Below are 17578 nucleotides of genomic sequence, written 5' to 3'. Positions count from 1 at the left end.
TTCGGGTTATGGCCCCCTTTGTAGACTCCGCCCACCTCGTCTATCAGACCTATGTTAAATGTGTGATAAGTCTCTTTTCTTCTGCAGGTCTGTTGTTTAGTGGATCACAGGTGAAGTGTAATATTGTGTCCGATTTTACTTTAGAGAGTTGATAGAGTAGACCAGTATGGACAATTTCGAGATTTAAAGGTAGCACACCTACTAGTACTTGCAGAGCATGTGTTGAGGCTGTGCCATAAGCTCTTGTTATTGTTAGGAGAATAGAGCACTGGATGGTTTCTAGCTTTCGGCGATTGACGGCGGTCTGCCTCTTTGCGAACCCCCACCCCAGGGGCGTACGGAATGGCAGGGATGAAAAATGCCTTACAGAAGAGCGCGCGATGGTACGCTTTTTGAGGCCCAGTCCTGCCGGGTTACCCTGGTCACTAGAGCAGTGTAGGTTGACATGATGTGGCAGGAAGGATAGATTGTAATGTGATGTATAGTAATACGTGCTGTGTAATTAGAAGTGTTCTTACCTTGAATATGGTCTCTAATTAATCAGATTACCACACATTTAGACACTCAGGCCTCCTTTATTTTGTTTCATTTTATATTTTAATTCGTTACATCGTAACCTTCATTTGTCATTGTGACTACATCAGTTAGTTATATAACACCGATAGAGTAAAATATTTAAAATTTTGAATTTTAATTATCCGTAATTTAAAATTGATGGGTAAAACTTTTATTATCCACACCGCTTAAAGAATTATTTCCTTGATATTTCGCTGAGCTTAATTCATTGTTCTCAAATTCGTGAATAGCCATTTTACTTGAATTCGTGGCTGGTAGGTCACTTTTCCTGTTCCCCCTTTCATCTTTTTCTGGGAAAACGATTTTTTCAAATGCAATCATTGGCGATTCCACAAGAAGACTCACGCAGTAAGCGATTCCGTAGCTTGTCATGAGATAGCCGAAAAACATCCACGTCTGGAAGACACAAATTCATATAATGATCACTACCTTGCCCCAATTTACAAGAAACACTTTTTTTTTTTATATGTGATACTCTCCAGAAATTAAAACAAAAATAATTAGGAAAAAAAAAAATCAAAAATCTTACATTACAGTAAGAAATTATTCAAAATCAATTGAACACAATTCAAAATTAAGTAGAATATTAATTTAACGAAAAAATTGCAAAACGATATTCCTTCCTCAGGCTGACAACGGTTCTCCTGATCACAGGGAAGAAAATTGTCGAATAGGGGTGAGCCTGAACCTGAAAATAGGGATTATTTGTCTTCGAGCATGCGCGTAAAAGACCACAAAACGGAGTTTAGATATGGCCAACCAACATTAACTGAATTCTCATGTAATTTTATTTCGATGGTTTCTGCGATTAATAGTCTCGTATAATTACGTTGGACACTATTTTTACAGCCAAGTATTATAGCCTCGCTAAATAAAAAAGTGTGGTAGATGACTTTCACATCAACCGGTGAAATACCACCACTTTGCTTATTGGAGGCCTGAAGTGGTGAAACCAATGTTTAGTCTCTAGAGCAAAGTTTCCGGCATTCCCCTCCCTCCATACTTATCCTTCAACCCATGCACGGTACTAAATACTATAGGTTTTGATACCTTTCGTGTTTGGGGTTTTCATAAAAAAAAAATAAATAAATAAGTGTTTTTCATTAACAGCATGAAAGGCTAATTCTGACGCTGCCGAACGAGAAGCACGAACTGAGGCCGCATGTTGATTAACACTAAAATTGAGAGGAAACCACGTAGAACCTTGATAAGACGAATCGCAATTGCTGCAAGAAATATTTTTTTACTAGGTCATTTATCTGTGTCGCGAAAGAGGAAAGGACTCGGCGATTGTTCAGTATAGTGTGTAATTTCCGTATTGGCCTAGTCACAATTTTAATTTCGGTATCTTTTAAAGAATCAGTTAAGCTGCTTGTGCCACTGTTCAACGTATGTGACAAAAATAAAGCTTTTTTTTTTTTATATTACGATTGTTAGTTGGTGTAGTTTTTTTTTGTATCCTATCCTTAGCTTGTACCTTAATTCGGTTTATTGTAGCAACGGGGTAACCACTGTTTAAGAATCTGCTGGTTAATATTTGAATTTTTGAGCCGAAAACAAAGCAGATTCCATCGTTGAATATTTATAAGTATTGAGAAATTGATTAAAGATAATCGATCTTTTGTAGGTGAACGAGTGGTAGCTGTTATTTTATTATTATTATTTTTTTTTTTACCATTTAAAAGAACCTTTATTTACAGTTCACACTCAAATATTTCATGGGAATAATAATTTTTTTTTTTTTTTTTTTTATGAGAACCCCAAACACGAGAGGTATTATAACCTATAGTACTTAGTACTGTGCTTGGGTTGGAGATTGAGAAGACGAAAGAAGATATTTGTTGATATTGGACTTGAACTTCTGTAGATTGTAATTTTCAGGAAATACGTATGAAGGAAGGTTGTTCCAGAAAACGGCAGTTGAATGAATAAATGAGGAAGATGAAAAGTTGGTTCTGTGGGTTTGAAGTTGGACAGTAAATGGATGTTGGCTGGTGGCGGCACGTGTTCGGACTGTTTTGAAAGAGAGAGCAGGAATTATAGAAGCCAATTCAGAAGAACAGTGCCCATGGAAGTATCTGTAGAAGAGGCATGCAGCAGAAACAGTGCATCTATGAGACAGCGAGTGGAGAGACTCTGTTAGAGATGAATCATTAATTAACCTAACTGCCCTCTTCTGAATGGAATCAAGAAGCCTGAGAGAGGTTTTGGGGGCACCACCCCAGATATGGGAACAATATTCCATGGCAGGGCGAATTTGCGATTTATACAGAGTGAGCAGCTGATTGGGAGAAAAGTAACGCCGAGAGCGAAAGAGAAAACCAAGTTTTTTAGATGCAGAGGAAGCAATATTTGTAATGTGCTTGTGCCAAGAGAGATTAGAAGTCAGGGTAATCCCCAAAAGAGATATATCATTTTGCCTAGAAATCAGAGTGTCACTAAAGATAAGCATAGGAGCAGAAGAATCCTTTTTGCAAGATATAAGACAAGATTGCGTTTTAGAAGGGTTGAAATCAACTAAGTTGTCTTTGCCCCACTGGAGAATTACCTGAAGATCGGCATTTAAGGAATTGGCAGCAGATTTTCGAGAACTTGAAGCTGATTGAGCTGGATAAGGTTTCTCAAAATGGAAAGTTGAATGCAATGTGCTATCATCGGCAAAACTATGGATAGGATTTCCAGTCAATGTAAGAAGGTCATTGATATACAAGAGGAAAAGAGTGGGGGAAAGAACTGAACCTTGGGGGACACCGGCATTAGTGGAGAAGTTAGAAGACAGAGAGCCATCTACCATCACCCTCAGTGAGCGATCAGAGAGAAAACTTTATAACCAATTACTAAAAACAGTTGGCAAACCATAAGATGGAAGCTTGTTTAGAAGACCTTTATGCCAAACACGATCAAAAGCCTTTGAGATGTCAAGAGCAACTACTTGTGTTTCACCGAACCTTTCCATTGAATTAGTCCATAAATGGGTAACATAAGCCAGAATATCACCAGTGGATCGACACTGACGGAATCCATACTGGCGATCGTTGATCAGATGGAAGGTTTCTAGGTAGTTTAAGAGTTGGCGGTTAATTGATTTCTCCATTACTTTAGAAAGAGTAGAAGTAATTGCAATGGGACGATAATTGGATGGGAGGGATTTGTCACTCTTTTTAGGAACTGGCTGGATATGAGCAAATTTCCAAGCAGAAGGAAAAATACCTTTGGAATAAGAAAGTGAAAAAAAGGCGGCAAAGAATAGGAGTAAGTTCAGGAGCACAGGTTTTGAGAACAAGTGGAGAAATACCATCAGGACCTGGAGCTTTCTTAGCATCAAGATTCATCAAAATCCTTCTGATATCCTTTTGACGGAAGACCACAGGAGGCATTGAATGGAGCGTGTTAGGAATGGTGGGAGGTGTTTTACCAAGATCATTAATACATGAGCTCAAAGAAAAATGGGATGCTAGCAGGTCAGCTTTATCCTTGGCTGAAGTGACAACAGAACCATCTGGTTTGGACAGAGGTGGGAGCAGAGATGGGCAAAAGTTGCGGCCAATAGCTTTGGCAAGAGACCAGAATGCTCGGCTACCATTAGGGCAAGAAGCAAGTTTTCTACTCTTACCCTGTTCAAACTCTAGTTTGGACTGATTAATAACTGCTTTACAATTGTTGCGAGCTTTGGTGTAGGAAGAAAATGAAACTGAAGAATTAGAAACAAGCCAATTACGATATGCAAAGTTCTTCTCTTGGACAGCCTTAGCACATTTATTGGAAAACCAAGGTTTAGATAAAGGACGAGATTTTAAAGTGGAGTGTGGGATAAAGGATTCCATTCCTGCAAGAATAATTTCACTGACACGATCTGAGCAAACGTTGACATCAGAAGTTTTGAAACAGTAATCAGACCAAGGAAAAGAAGAAAAGAAGTCTCGCAGGTCATCCCATTTTGCATTCTTGTAATGCCAAACAATACAAGGTTGGGAATAGCCATGAGATAAAGGTTCCATTGGAGAAGACGCAATCACCAAGTTGTGATCTGAAGTGCCTAAAGGACCTCTCATTTCAACCTTGTACTTAGAAGGGTTGTTTGTGAGAAAAAGATCAAGCGTATTGGCTGTATGATTAGGATTGTCCGGTATTCTTGTAGGTAAATGAACAATCTGTGCTAGGTCATTAGTAATTGCAAAAGCCTCAGCATCTCGACCTGCTGGGTCGGTGTGACTAGAAAACGGAAGCCAGCTGGAGTTGTGAACGTTAAAATCACCAAGGAAAATTACCTCACTGTTAGGAAAGTTGGACTGGAGAAAGTAAAGTTGCAACGAGAGGAAGTCAAAGAGCTCCAAGTGATTAGTGGAGTTGGGAGAACGGTAGAGACAACAGATGAATTTTACACAATGAGGTAGAGAGATTTTAAGCCAGAGAAGATCAAAGAGAGGAGATTCCAAATTGCCAAGTCTTTGACAGGGAATATCAGAACGGACATATGCACAAGTACCACCTTTGAGGCGAAAGGAATCATACAGCAAATAATTTGGACATCTGAGATGAGCAGTAGTTGAATCAACTGATAACTGAGATTCAGTCAGAAAAAGTACATGGGGTTTGGAAGACTGCAAGTGGAAATGGACATCGTTGAGATTAGAATTGAGACCATGTATATTTGTGAAATGAATTAGGAAGTCCTTGGGAGGTTTAGATCTTTTCGCAGATAAGCTTGCTCTATTATTTTGACAATTCATGGTGTATTCAATAGTAAGAAAAAGTGGGTGGGACATGCTGTATGAAGTAATGAAATTTTTGGATATGGCGTACATGTGGTAAGAATATACCCAGATCCTTGACATAACATGGCCTCGACAATGCTCCCCGCATACACACTACTCGGACTCCCTCCAGTCACTATCTGGCAGAGTAGAGGTAGCAAGATTATACACTAGCTGATCCGGAAGCTTCCTAGAGAGTTACCAATAGGTTCAGTCCGGTGTACTAACTAGCGGCCGGCTTGCGAACACCGTTTTAGAGCTGTACCCTCGAAATGTAAGGAATATTGGATCTCGCCACGACATTCATCATAACCTCAAAAATCATCAATCATACTGCATGATGGAAGAGATAGGGAAGGGTTGGCCGGAACTTAGCTCTAGAGACTAAACATGGGTTCCACCACTTCAAGCCTCCAATAAGCAAAGTGGTGGTATTTCACCGGTTGATGAGAGTCATCTACCACCTAGTACTGCCTGGTAACATAGAGGGGCGGCGTTCCTCCATGTGGTGTGGGCGCCACACCTCGACCCCTGCTTACGTTGGTTCACACCTGGGTGGTCACCCACCATGTACTTATGCATGAAGGTTATACCCAGGATTACTAACAGTCCCACCATCGTGAAGGTGCAAGCAGAGGATTTGGCTGTCATAAACCATCCGGACTTCGCCGAAATTTAAGTTGCAATTATTTGGTCTAAGGAGTACACAGCACTTTAAGATGAAACGTAACACACCAGCATCTATATTCAGCAGCCCTTCTTTATTATCATTTTAGTAGTGAAATCAATAAACTTCACCATATCTAATATACATTTACTCAACATCTAACCTTTGGGAGTCACAGCCTTGTAGAATGGCCTTGGAACCTGCTCAATTAGACCTTATATTTGTAATTTCAAATTACGATAATGTTAAATTGTATTTTATTCCAGTGCCAAGTAAGCGTGCAATTTTGAAAATTTAATGACTCAGTATCCGAATTCTCACGTTCCAATGTAAATTTGAGTGTAGAATGAATATTATTGAACGAATGTAAAATGTCTTGGATAGTGCTATTATCAGTAATAACTAGAACATCTAAATCCCCCCCCCCCGCCCATAGTATGTGATACGGGATAGAAAAGGCGTCAGATGTGTACGCTCAATCGTTGAGAGATTGATCTCCGATATTAAGCCGCTCAGGTTGAAGGCTATGGGCAAACCAAAAATTTGTTTGTATGCTTTGTCTCGAAAGGTGATATAGTTGGTTTCAACTAAGCGTTTAAGTGAAAAATTTCCTTAATAGGAAGCTTCGTATAATTAATCGGTAACGAGTTATTATTTAATATGTCCCAAAGAATATCTAATATGTATTCAACGTTTACATTCATATTTAAGGAGGTAATATCTAGTGAGATTAAATTATCATTATCGCTAAGATTGTACAAAGTCTTCTATTATATGGGGCGGAAACCGAGACGTTGAATAGGCGAGGGAAAAACAAATTGCTCTCCACAGAAATGAATTTTTGGAGACGCTCAGCAAGAACTTGTAGAAGAGACAGAAAACGAAATGATGACATAAGAGAGAAAATGGAAGTGAAAAAGAATATTATTGACGCTTTCAAAGAAAAGTATTTAATATGGTATGGACATGTAAAACGGATGCAAGAAACCAGATATCCAAAAGCTATCCTGGAATGGATACCTCTTGGAAGAAGAAGAAGAGGAAGACCTAGGAGGACATGGATGGATGGAGTACGGGAGTGCATGACAGCCCGAGTTTTAACAGACCAAGACACCTTGAACCGCACTTTATGGCGGGAAAAAAAAATCTTTCCAAAAAATAACTTGTAAGCTGAGGAAACTCATTGTAAATGGAAACACTCTTTTTGCCGAAGATATCGCCAAGTCTACAGTCCTTAAATTTATCACAATGTATCGACGTTCTTAATCCCAAATTGTATCGCCTGTCTGAAGGGTTTTATAAAGCTATATGCATGTGTGGCGAAGGATGAAAATGCCGAGTTCCTGTTGGAAACAATAGGCCGAATAGGACATCCGGTCTTATGTAATTTTACCTGACCGAAAAGTGCAGGCATATTGTATGTTCTGGCCTTCAATTCCTTTATCTGAGCCATAGTCGTTTTTTCGGTACATGGTTAACGTTTTATTGTATTGATTGACCAAATTGGTTAACAGTGCCGGGTCTACTTAAAGATAATGGAGGTATTTGATACAACTGAATCTAACTTATTAATATAATCAAGTTTATTGGTTATTTTACCACTGTATCTCCTTTGTCTTTATTTCCCCGAATTTCTCGTAAAGCTTAACTGTCATGTGTATTCAATTTAGGAAGGCGCGTTTCTTTTATGTATTCACCACTTCGTTATCTTGTTGAATAAATAAATCTTTTTGTGGAAGATTACGAAGTCCAAATTCAATATCAATTACGTACTGTGTTTTAGGCAGTTTGAGGTGGAAAATTATAATTTAGTCCTTTGGATAAAAGTGAAATCTGGTCCTGCGATAGCGTACACAAGGAAAGATTTGTAACCTGTTGATATGTCGGTTCATTGAATGTTGGGCGAGGGGGTGTTTGCGAACTAGCTGAAATATTCTGCGGTAGCACGTTATGTGTATTTTAGGGGGAGGGTGATAAAAATGTTTTTAACTGCAATTCACTTCCACCCTGCTTAAGTCTCAAACCCACCCCACAAAATACAAAAATCTGACTGCAATACACAGAAAATTCTGGATTGCATGGTGTGTAAAGCGGGAGTTAGCAGAACACTTAAAGACATTTATTTACAAAAAATGTACAACCTTTAATGAACTTTATATACAGTATTTACATAAAAAACAGATAATTACATACAAGCATACCAATTTCCATATATTTGAACCCTACTACAGTACACTACTCTCTTTCTCATCAACTATTCTCAATTTACAAATTATGAACATCAATTTGTATCAGTTGTATCTTACTTAATATAAATCCTCGATGATTACTCATTCATTCTCTTCCATTACCAGTTTTTATCACTTACATCAGTAACTCATTTCAACTCTTATTACTCTTTTTGTATATTTGTTTCTAGCCTTTAACACACAAAATGTATTACAACTGGTATCCTCTTACCTCACTCATGTTCACTATAAATTCCTCATTCTACCTTAATTGGTCTCTAGTTAACATCTTAGTCATCCCTGTTTATCCCGAATGTTTCTATATTAATGAAATTTTTCTCTTTACACCGCATCTGATATATTATCTTGTGCTGGCACCTGGCCTAATTTAATGACATAGGGTAACTTATCCTTACAATACTACTCCTATAAATATAATTTCTTTACCCATTCCTATATACTATTACTTTCTTTTTATTACCCCTGTACCACCTTTACATTATTTCATAATCATTTACATTCATAACAAATTATCTCAACCTTAGTAACTAACTTGCCTAATACAATAGGAATGTTCTTTTTTAAAAGGATTATCACTCAATTCTTTAGAGAGCTAGGTTATGAGTCCTTTAGTTCAGGACTGAAGAAAAAAACACAGGAACAGACTTACATTCCGGAATGGCCACTACTTCCAACTTCCTTGCTTTCGGGCTTCTTTCGAGGCAGACAGGCTTTCTTCCATTTCTTGGGCACACTGCCTTCCAATGCTGGACCAGACTTTCTTTCTCTTCTTGGCTCACGTATCTGCACAACTGGCCATTATCACTGCTTTCCGATGCTGAACCAGGCTTTCTTTCTTGCACGTTAACCTTAAACTTTAATACCGTTTTCATTGTCCTACAATGCAGGACCAGGCCTTGTTTCTTGCACATTTACCTTAAACTTAACCATAGCCTTCACGGCATATCACTGCCTTCCGATGCCGGACCAGGCTTTCTTTCTCTCATGATATTTTTCTTTTTCTTCTTCATCTTGCTACCTCGAGATGTGAACTCTGACGAACAAAAAATCTACTTCTACTTCAACCTGCAACTCACGACCCAACCACAGAGAAGTCAGATACAGAATGGACACTTGCTCAAATAACTCCTCCCAAACTTACTCTTTCTCTCAGGTTTGGAACGCCTCCCCCAAGGACCCCAACCAATCCCCATATTGTTTAATATTTTCATCCCTCCCTATTTGTTAAAACAACTCACCACAGCTGTCTCCCTAGTGCATAAACTAACCCTACTCTAGAAATTTCTTATTTTATTTCACATGGCAGTAATGGCCCTTTCATGCTGACGATCACCTCGAAAACAGTAATTTTCGTGTTCACACTTTTCTCTGCTAAATATGGCGAACTACCCAGAGTCACTCTGACTCTGTTTCTTTTTGACGCGAACACTGTACGTCCACTACTTTCCTGTTTACTTCCCAACGGTGGCTTAGATCAAAGGAGACGCTTCGAAATTCCGTTTCAGGGTGCTATTGTTCTTGCCCTCAGCAACCCTTTCACGCCTGTTCTCAAATGGCACCCTCTCTCTTAGTCAATGTGCTGTCTCTGTTTGTTCTCTTGAATTATTTAATTTTTTTTTTACCTTTTAGACGCTATTTTAATTCACACGCCTAAAACTGTCCATCACTAAATTCAGTGTTCTTCCAACTTTAACCTCATTTACATTTAAACTAAATATCCAATCTTAATACTTACTGTCTTTAAATTAGTACTCGGGCATTAATACTAATTTTCGCCTTCCATTGCCCTATCTGGAATTATTTTAGCAAAACAGATATTTCAATTTTAAATGTTTGAAAAATTTTTTACAAATTTTTAAATTTGTCACCCAACTCGTATGCATTGGTTGCAAGCTCGCAACAAGGTGTTTGAACTCGTATGAACGTGTTCTGCCACGCCCGATAATGTATTCAATTTGTTATCGTGTCTGTTTTGTTTATTTCTGAGGCTTCACGTCGCAAATCTGCCGAGTTCTTCAGTACACACCAATCGTTAGGATGTAGATAATTTTTTAATTTGTCGCGAAGCTCACTAACTTGGGAAAGGTATTTTTGTTTATTAGAATACCGAGATCGTAAGGCAAATTTAACTGTATTACTCGGATGATGCTTTATGCCAGAAATTTTATGAATAAAGTTGACTCTGGCAAACTTCGGAACGATGTTATTTTGAAGGCAATATTTCAGAAAAGAAATATAGTAAATTTGGGACGAGTATCATATTGTTAATCCACGTAATTTTGCACCAAGCTGTTCAAACATGCCCCCAAATTGTGTGTATCGATAGGTTATACCTGGAAAGAAAGGAAATAAATGAAATAGTCAAGAGTTAAAAAATGAATTTAATAGTATGAACCAGATCTCTTATGTTCAATATGTTATTCGTTGATAAGAATATTTGTAAAAGAATAAGAGAAGTTTACCTCAATATGATACGTAGAACACGTCCATATGAAGTGTTCGCAATTCGGTAATTTTCATCCCTGTGATCACGATACTTGGTCGAAAGGCGTTTCCGGCTTCAGGAAGGAAAATTGTTTTGTAATTTTTTTTGTTAAATTTATTTTTAATTATTTTTACTGTAATGTAAGATTTTCGATTTTTTTTTCCTAATGATTTTTCGAATATTTTTCTAGCTATTTTCGTTTTAATTTCTGAAGAGTATCATACTGAGATCAACTTCTTGTATTTTTACAAATATTTATATCAACGTTGAACGTATTGAGCATTAGAGCTCTGGTTAATACCATCGAATAATATCTTTTTTATAAACCTTGCCTTTGTTTAAATTGTATAAATTCAGAATTCATATTTTTGTTGCATGTGGCTCAACCAAGAGTGGTCTTGATAGATCAACAGAACTAAGGCTAATATTAAATTAATTATGAATTTCAGGTTCTAAGTTTAATGTCGACGTATATCGCTATAGTAAAATTAAAATTTTTATCGAATGTAGGTAAGGTATGTTGAAATATAGAATACAAAGAAAAATGAACGCACAAGGCATAATAGACTACGAATTGGAAATTCAATATTTTTTTCCCCATAGTATTATTACTATGTATCGTTTCTCATCTCTCATTTTGTGAAGTTGTTGTTCAAAATATTTACATTATTTTTGCAGGAAACGAAATCTTCATCCTGACCTTTAGTAACACCAAGGCGATCAAAGTTAACGTTTCTGAACGACACCATGCCTTGCTAATAGGCATGATCTCCTCCGTTTATGTCACACTGATTCAGAAACTGTTTGACAGCAGTCCATCATATGCGTCTCGCAAAATAGAGTGCCTTAAAAGTTGGTTGATGGTTAGGCTTTTAATGACAAATTAGCAAGAGGTTTCTGGGGGCCTTGGACGTACGGGATTTGCAGAGAACAAACCAGCTAACCTTCCTCTCCATCCTACGTTTAATACGCCTTTCGCAGACTTCATAAACTAAGATAATTGTTTGGGATGAATTAAATCAACGGCAACCAAGTTCTTGGTGACTCTACAACTAGCATATTCTTAAATAGAAAAGTAGTTACTCTTTATGACTGGATTTTCTGGTATATATTGTTTACCACCTATAAAATCGCTATTTCCATGTTTGATTATATTTCAAAAACCACTCTGTTGCTCAGAGCCCATACCTGTTCAACCAGTTCAATGAAATTGTATGCTATTTCGAAACCATGAATAGCACATGCACATTAAATAGCTTTATTAATTTACTTACAACTAGCTGGTAAGTGAATTCGACTTCTCTCGAGATGTTTGACATAAATGTCCACTGCACAATCGGATGAACAATGTACGTTATGTAGCTCAATCTGGCTAAAGGCACGAATGCTTTCCAGCAGAGAATCGCATTGATCCAACCTACAAAAATATGAAAAACAATTAATTAAACTTTAGGAAATTTTAATTTCTTTGTTTTTTAGAATTCCCGAAACAATATTGCATACATGAGAAACGTCATCAGCTGGACACAAAATATTTTAACAAAAAACTTTTTTCTTATTAAAAAATTGTACACTTATTACTATTTAATTATTAAGGAAATGTAAAAGGCCTTTTCTACTTTAATTTCCGTGCAATCGGTTACTTTTTACATGCAATAAACAAGGAAATCCTATCACGAAAATAGTTTCTCTATTTACATGTTAACACCTCTATCTGATTATATTTCTAAGGCAGGCAAAAATAACTTAAGAGTTGCATCATAAAGACAAATCCAAAAACTACAACAGACAACTAAATATCAATTATTCCATAAACGATTTAAATGCAAAATCCAGCTACTATTTAGCTTCACTATGTGGGAATTCAAACTATCTCCACTTCCCTTTTCATGTTATGTCAACAACACGCACTGCAGGTGATACACAGTTGTTAACATCATGCTTTAAATCGAACTAAGATCGGAAACATTTTGTTGAAGCTGAAGTGGTTAAACAATGTCCAAAGGATAATCTCTCTTATTTGATATATTTTAATTAACCATGCCTGGAACGCGCAGCGATACCTAGTGAACCCAAGGAAGATTGATTTGTTGCCTCTGTTGATATCCCAGTTCCACTAATCCCTTAGAACGCCTTGTTATCCATTCTTTGAAACTTGACTTTCTCCAGGCCCACTTTCCTAACAGTGATGAAAGTTACTTTGACGATTTTAATGTTCGCAACTGCAGCTTGCTGGCAATCCCTGCTGGTCGAGATACTGAGACTTTTGCAATTAATAATGAGCTCACACAGAGTGCTCATTTACCCACCAAATTACATGCAATCCTAACCAGTGGTGTATTGTTCTTGTTATTCAACTAACACTCTTCATCTTTTTCTCAGGAACAGACCTTTGGTCCCATTTCCAAGTATATGGGTGAGTGATCTTCTAGGCACTTCATATCCCATTTTAGTTATGGTATTTTCTCAAAAGCAGCCTTTCTATCTTCTCCATTCACAGCCTCTTGTCGTTTGCTATTACAGAAATTCAAAATAGAATGATCTTGAGAGGTTCATATTCTTCTTTTCCTTGGCTGCTTTACTGTTTTCAACCTTTCGATATCAATGTTTGCTCCGATCGTATCAGTAAAATTATTCTTGTAGCGATGAAAGCCTTTATTCCACACTCGAGCATAAAATCTCATCGTTTATGTAATGTTTTGCTCTCCAATAAACGTCCTAAGTCCTCTTGTATCGTGGATCTTGGTAAACCAACTCGCACCATTCCCAATAAGTTCCAATTAATGCCACCTGTGGTCTTCTCATAAAAGGATGTCAGAAATTTTTTTTTTAACAATCTTGATGCCAAGAAAACTCCAGATCGTGGTGGTATTTCTCCTCTTATTCTCAAAATGTTCGCTTCTCAGGTTACTCCTGTTCTGTGTCTCCTTTTTAAACTCTTTTATTGTACTAATGGTTTTCCTTCGGTTTGGAAGTTTGCTCATATCCAGCCGGTTCCTAAAAAATGGTGTTAAATCCCTTACCATTCAATTATCCTCACTCCTACTATTTCTAAAGTAATGGAGAAATTCATTAACCTCCAACTCCTGAACTATCTTTCTCGCGGTAGTTGTAATTTCAGAATTTAATTTTCATATTATTTGGGGGGGGGGCGAGAACCCTGGTTCTTATGATTAGTGAGCGGTGATCTTACCTCGCGACTGTGAAGTTTGCACCATTAGATTTGGGTTAGATGCAGTCTCTGAATTTATCAATTGTGACGTCTTGTGAATAATTTTAAAGTTAATTATATTGCGTTGCGTTGTGGGTCTTAATTTGGAAGTTCTATTTGTGGTGGTGGTTATGTTTTGGGGAGAGTTGTCTTCTGTGAATACGAACTGTAAGACGTAAATATGACTTCTGATGGAACCAAATTGGAAAAAAAGTGTTAAAAGAAAAAAGCCTTTGTTGTGTGTGACTCAAAACATATTAATGGCTGATTCCATTGTATTTCTGATTTCCGATTGGTTGAGAAAATAATCTTGGTTAACGATGTCTGATTTCCGATTGGTTGAGAAAATAATCTTGGTTAACGATGATTTGTGTTTGGAGTAACAAATTATACTTTTAACTTTAAAGACTTGTGAAGTGTGTGTGTGTGTGTGTGTTTTCACGTCCGTTTGTGTTCATTTTTCGCAAAACTATTGCGATATAGTTTTTCCTCACGATTGTAATTTTGCCATTTTAGTTGTTAGCAGAAGATGTTAATGAGAAAATTGTCAACTTTAAGTTAGCATTGCCATGCTGCAAGAAAGCAAGTTTATGCAGCATCAGCCAAAAAAAAAAAATGCTGTGATTTCACCCCTCCGTTCTTCCAAATACCTGTTCAGCTCAGCCTTAAATTTGTTTAGACTATCAACTTCCACAACAGAAGATGGAAATCTGTTCCACCAGGCAACTACCCACTGGCTAAAGTCAAACTTCTGAACATCTGTCCTACAACTATCTTTCCTCAATTTTAATTTATGCCCTCTCAGGTGATTATTCTCAGCAAGAGGATAAAACGTCAAATCATAAACGATTGGACAGTTTAGCTGTCACAACAACAATAAAAGTGTATAAGTGATATAAAGTATGTTTGTTTAAATGAGTTAAGTGAAAATTACCATCGTTAAAAAGGTTGAAATTTTAGGTTATTTTCGATGTTACCTCAAGAATAAAACTGTATATTTTAGCATTATTGACTGTGGTTTTTGACTAGTTAATTTTTCAAAAACAAACCAAAACACATGTTACAATTAACCATCTAGTTCCGTTAAGAAATTGAAGTGTGTATGCGAAGCCGCCACGTGTTTCTTTAAGTGACCACCAAATAATTTTTTTCTCTCTCAAAAATTTAAAATTACCAATATTAATGGTGATATCTGCTTCTTAACAGGCCAGCAAATAACATCGACAAGTTTAGCAATTAAAAAATATTACTGTGCTCGTGTGTGTGGTTGAAAACATCTTCATGTATGATTCCACTGTATCTGCAACAAACGGGCGTGTGTAATTTCACAATCTCTGGATCGACTTAACGGTAAAAATTCCTAAAGGTAAAACTTAAGTTTTTGAATTTAAAATCTACTTAAGCTTACTCTTAGTAAACATAGGTGATGATAACGTTTACAAAAGCAAAAGAAAAAAAAATAACAACTTAATAAGGTATAGTCAGTAAAGCTTTTGTTTTGGAATCGTGCAGTCAAATTGAAGAAAAAACTCACCAGGATTGGTCCAGTGTGGAAGTAGAATTGTGCAGTTGCTTCGCAAAGCTCAAACACAAAACGATAATTCACATACATTTCAAGATTTTCGTATTATTCACTGGAAATGTATTTTCATCCATTCATCTCCACGTCAACTCCATCTATTCATTTCCGTCTACACATTTTCACGTATTATTCATCTCCAAGTCAACTGTACCAAAAGGTTACACGTTGGGAAGCAAATACGAAAAAAGTATTTTCCACTTAGCTGTATGAAAGCACAAACCATATTCAACTTCAACCAACAGAAATAATGCAATTTCTTTTTAATAGCCCTTGTCCATTTGAATATCACTAGAGAAAGCATGCTTGTACACACCGTTTCTACGAGTTTGATTGATATCTGCTCAAGAAGAATATAACTTTGAGGATTCTGATGCGTTCTGAGATTGTTTCCTACCTGTTAGAAGAGAACGATATTACCCGTTTTTATCTTCAACACATATGAATATGATTTTATAATAGATCCAAAATGTAGTCTATATGAAAAAAAAAAAAATAATAAAAACACACGTGTACATGTTGATCTTTCAGCTGAAAAATTTCCTATCGGCAGTTCCTGAACATAGCTTTGCAAGTTTTACCAACTTGCCCAGAAATGTTACCAATTGTGAGGAGGGAACATGATCAAGTTTTTATTTTCCAGATATATGAATACAATTACTGATATATCAAAAAAAGGGTAGGCTATAAGAAAAGTATATTTTTTCTTAATATTAGTTGAATAAACTAACGCTGTCCAGATTTAAAAGTTAGAATTAATTCACTTATTGTCTGTAGCTTAATTCTAAACGCACAACACTCCCACAGTACATTGAAACTGGCCAACTGGCGCTCGTGTTCACACAACGAATTTAATTTGATTTAAGTAGTCGATAAAACTGATTTTGTAAATTGTCTGTGTTGTTGTTTTTTTTTATTTTTATTTTTAAGGATCTTTGACAGAATAAAACTTTAAAAATTAAATTCTAAAATAGATAAACTTGTGTGTTTAAAAAAGAAAACAAAGAAAACTTTAAATTTCAGAAAACATTGTGACAATATGACTGTTCTTGTGTACAAACTTGTATGCTTCCTGTTCGCATATAATTTCAGGCCCAATCCACATCATTGAATTCAGAAAAAAAAGACAAAATGTGGTTCTTCTTATTATGAAAGAAATTCTTTTTGACATTGACATCGCATTACAATGAAAAACGGAAATGGACAGTTTGACCCATCAGGTTCTCTCTCTACTTTTGTGATTTTACTTGTTAACACAAGATGTGATGTTAAAGTGGAAATTACCAGCATTAAATACGACATTTTGGTTCTCACCACAAGAATAAGAGTTAGAATTACACATTCACAGGTTAGAGTAGTTGTCTTGGACTCTTAATCCTATAGCCGGGAAGTAACTAGGATTGCCAAATCTGTGCAAACATTTTCCTCTTTTTGAACTTGGTTTAATGCTTGTTGTTGTATTTAAACTGAATTTTCAAATTTGAAACGTAAAAGTTCGATCTTTGTTTTTGTCTACTTTTGAAAATCGACATGTTTCTTAACAACACAAGAGTGTCTGGAATGCAGACTGCTGAATGGCATCAGTATGAAGAAATTCAAAAGCGCAGAACACAGATTGACTTCTTACACACTCCGTATTATTTTCAACATGAACTTGCTATTACCACAGAAAAAAAAAAAGACTAAAGTTACAACTTTTGGTAATTTTTATCTCACTTTCCTTCTTGTGTTAAGATTACGAAGGATTCTTTGCATTCGGTTTTAAGGATAAGAAGCATTACAGAAAAATTAATATTAACTGCTAAGCTTAACCCGTTTGGAGAGATTCACAAAATAAACTTATCCTGAGTGTAGTTTGAGTTTATAGAGATAGCAAAGTTTGCAGGGTGTATCCGTGAACATGACAGTCATTGCGAACGCATGATAGCATTTATTTACATAGTTTTCTTTAAATTTACATCTCTTAGAATTATAGCACACCCATCAGGGAAAATTGTAGAGAAATAAAACTACCGCCTTTTTATAACTAACACTAAAATGCAACATAAAATTAACGA

At 36.4% G+C, this 17578-nt stretch overlaps 1 protein-coding gene across 1 annotated transcript in view; it reads right to left on the bottom strand.

Moving 5' to 3' along the window:
• Positions 1-705: 705 nt before the first annotated feature.
• Positions 706-17578, bottom strand: part of LOC150087183 (nose resistant to fluoxetine protein 6-like) — a 132645-nt gene continuing 115772 nt past the window's right edge. Inside the window, exons 14-15 of the mRNA XM_090372398.1 lie at positions 12006-12148; positions 706-972 (exon numbers count right to left, since the gene is read on the bottom strand). Of these exons, the coding sequence (XP_090228524.1) occupies positions 706-972; positions 12006-12148 (410 nt within the window). The remainder of the gene's footprint in view (positions 973-12005; positions 12149-17578) is intronic.

This window comes from Mastigoproctus giganteus, chromosome 4 (assembly GCF_048544385.1).
Source record: "Mastigoproctus giganteus isolate SK-2022 chromosome 4, ASM4854438v1, whole genome shotgun sequence".
NCBI lineage: Eukaryota > Metazoa > Arthropoda > Arachnida > Uropygi > Thelyphonidae > Mastigoproctus > Mastigoproctus giganteus.
Note: the sequence above shows the minus strand (reverse complement) of the source record. Positions and strands in the feature narration are given on the sequence as shown.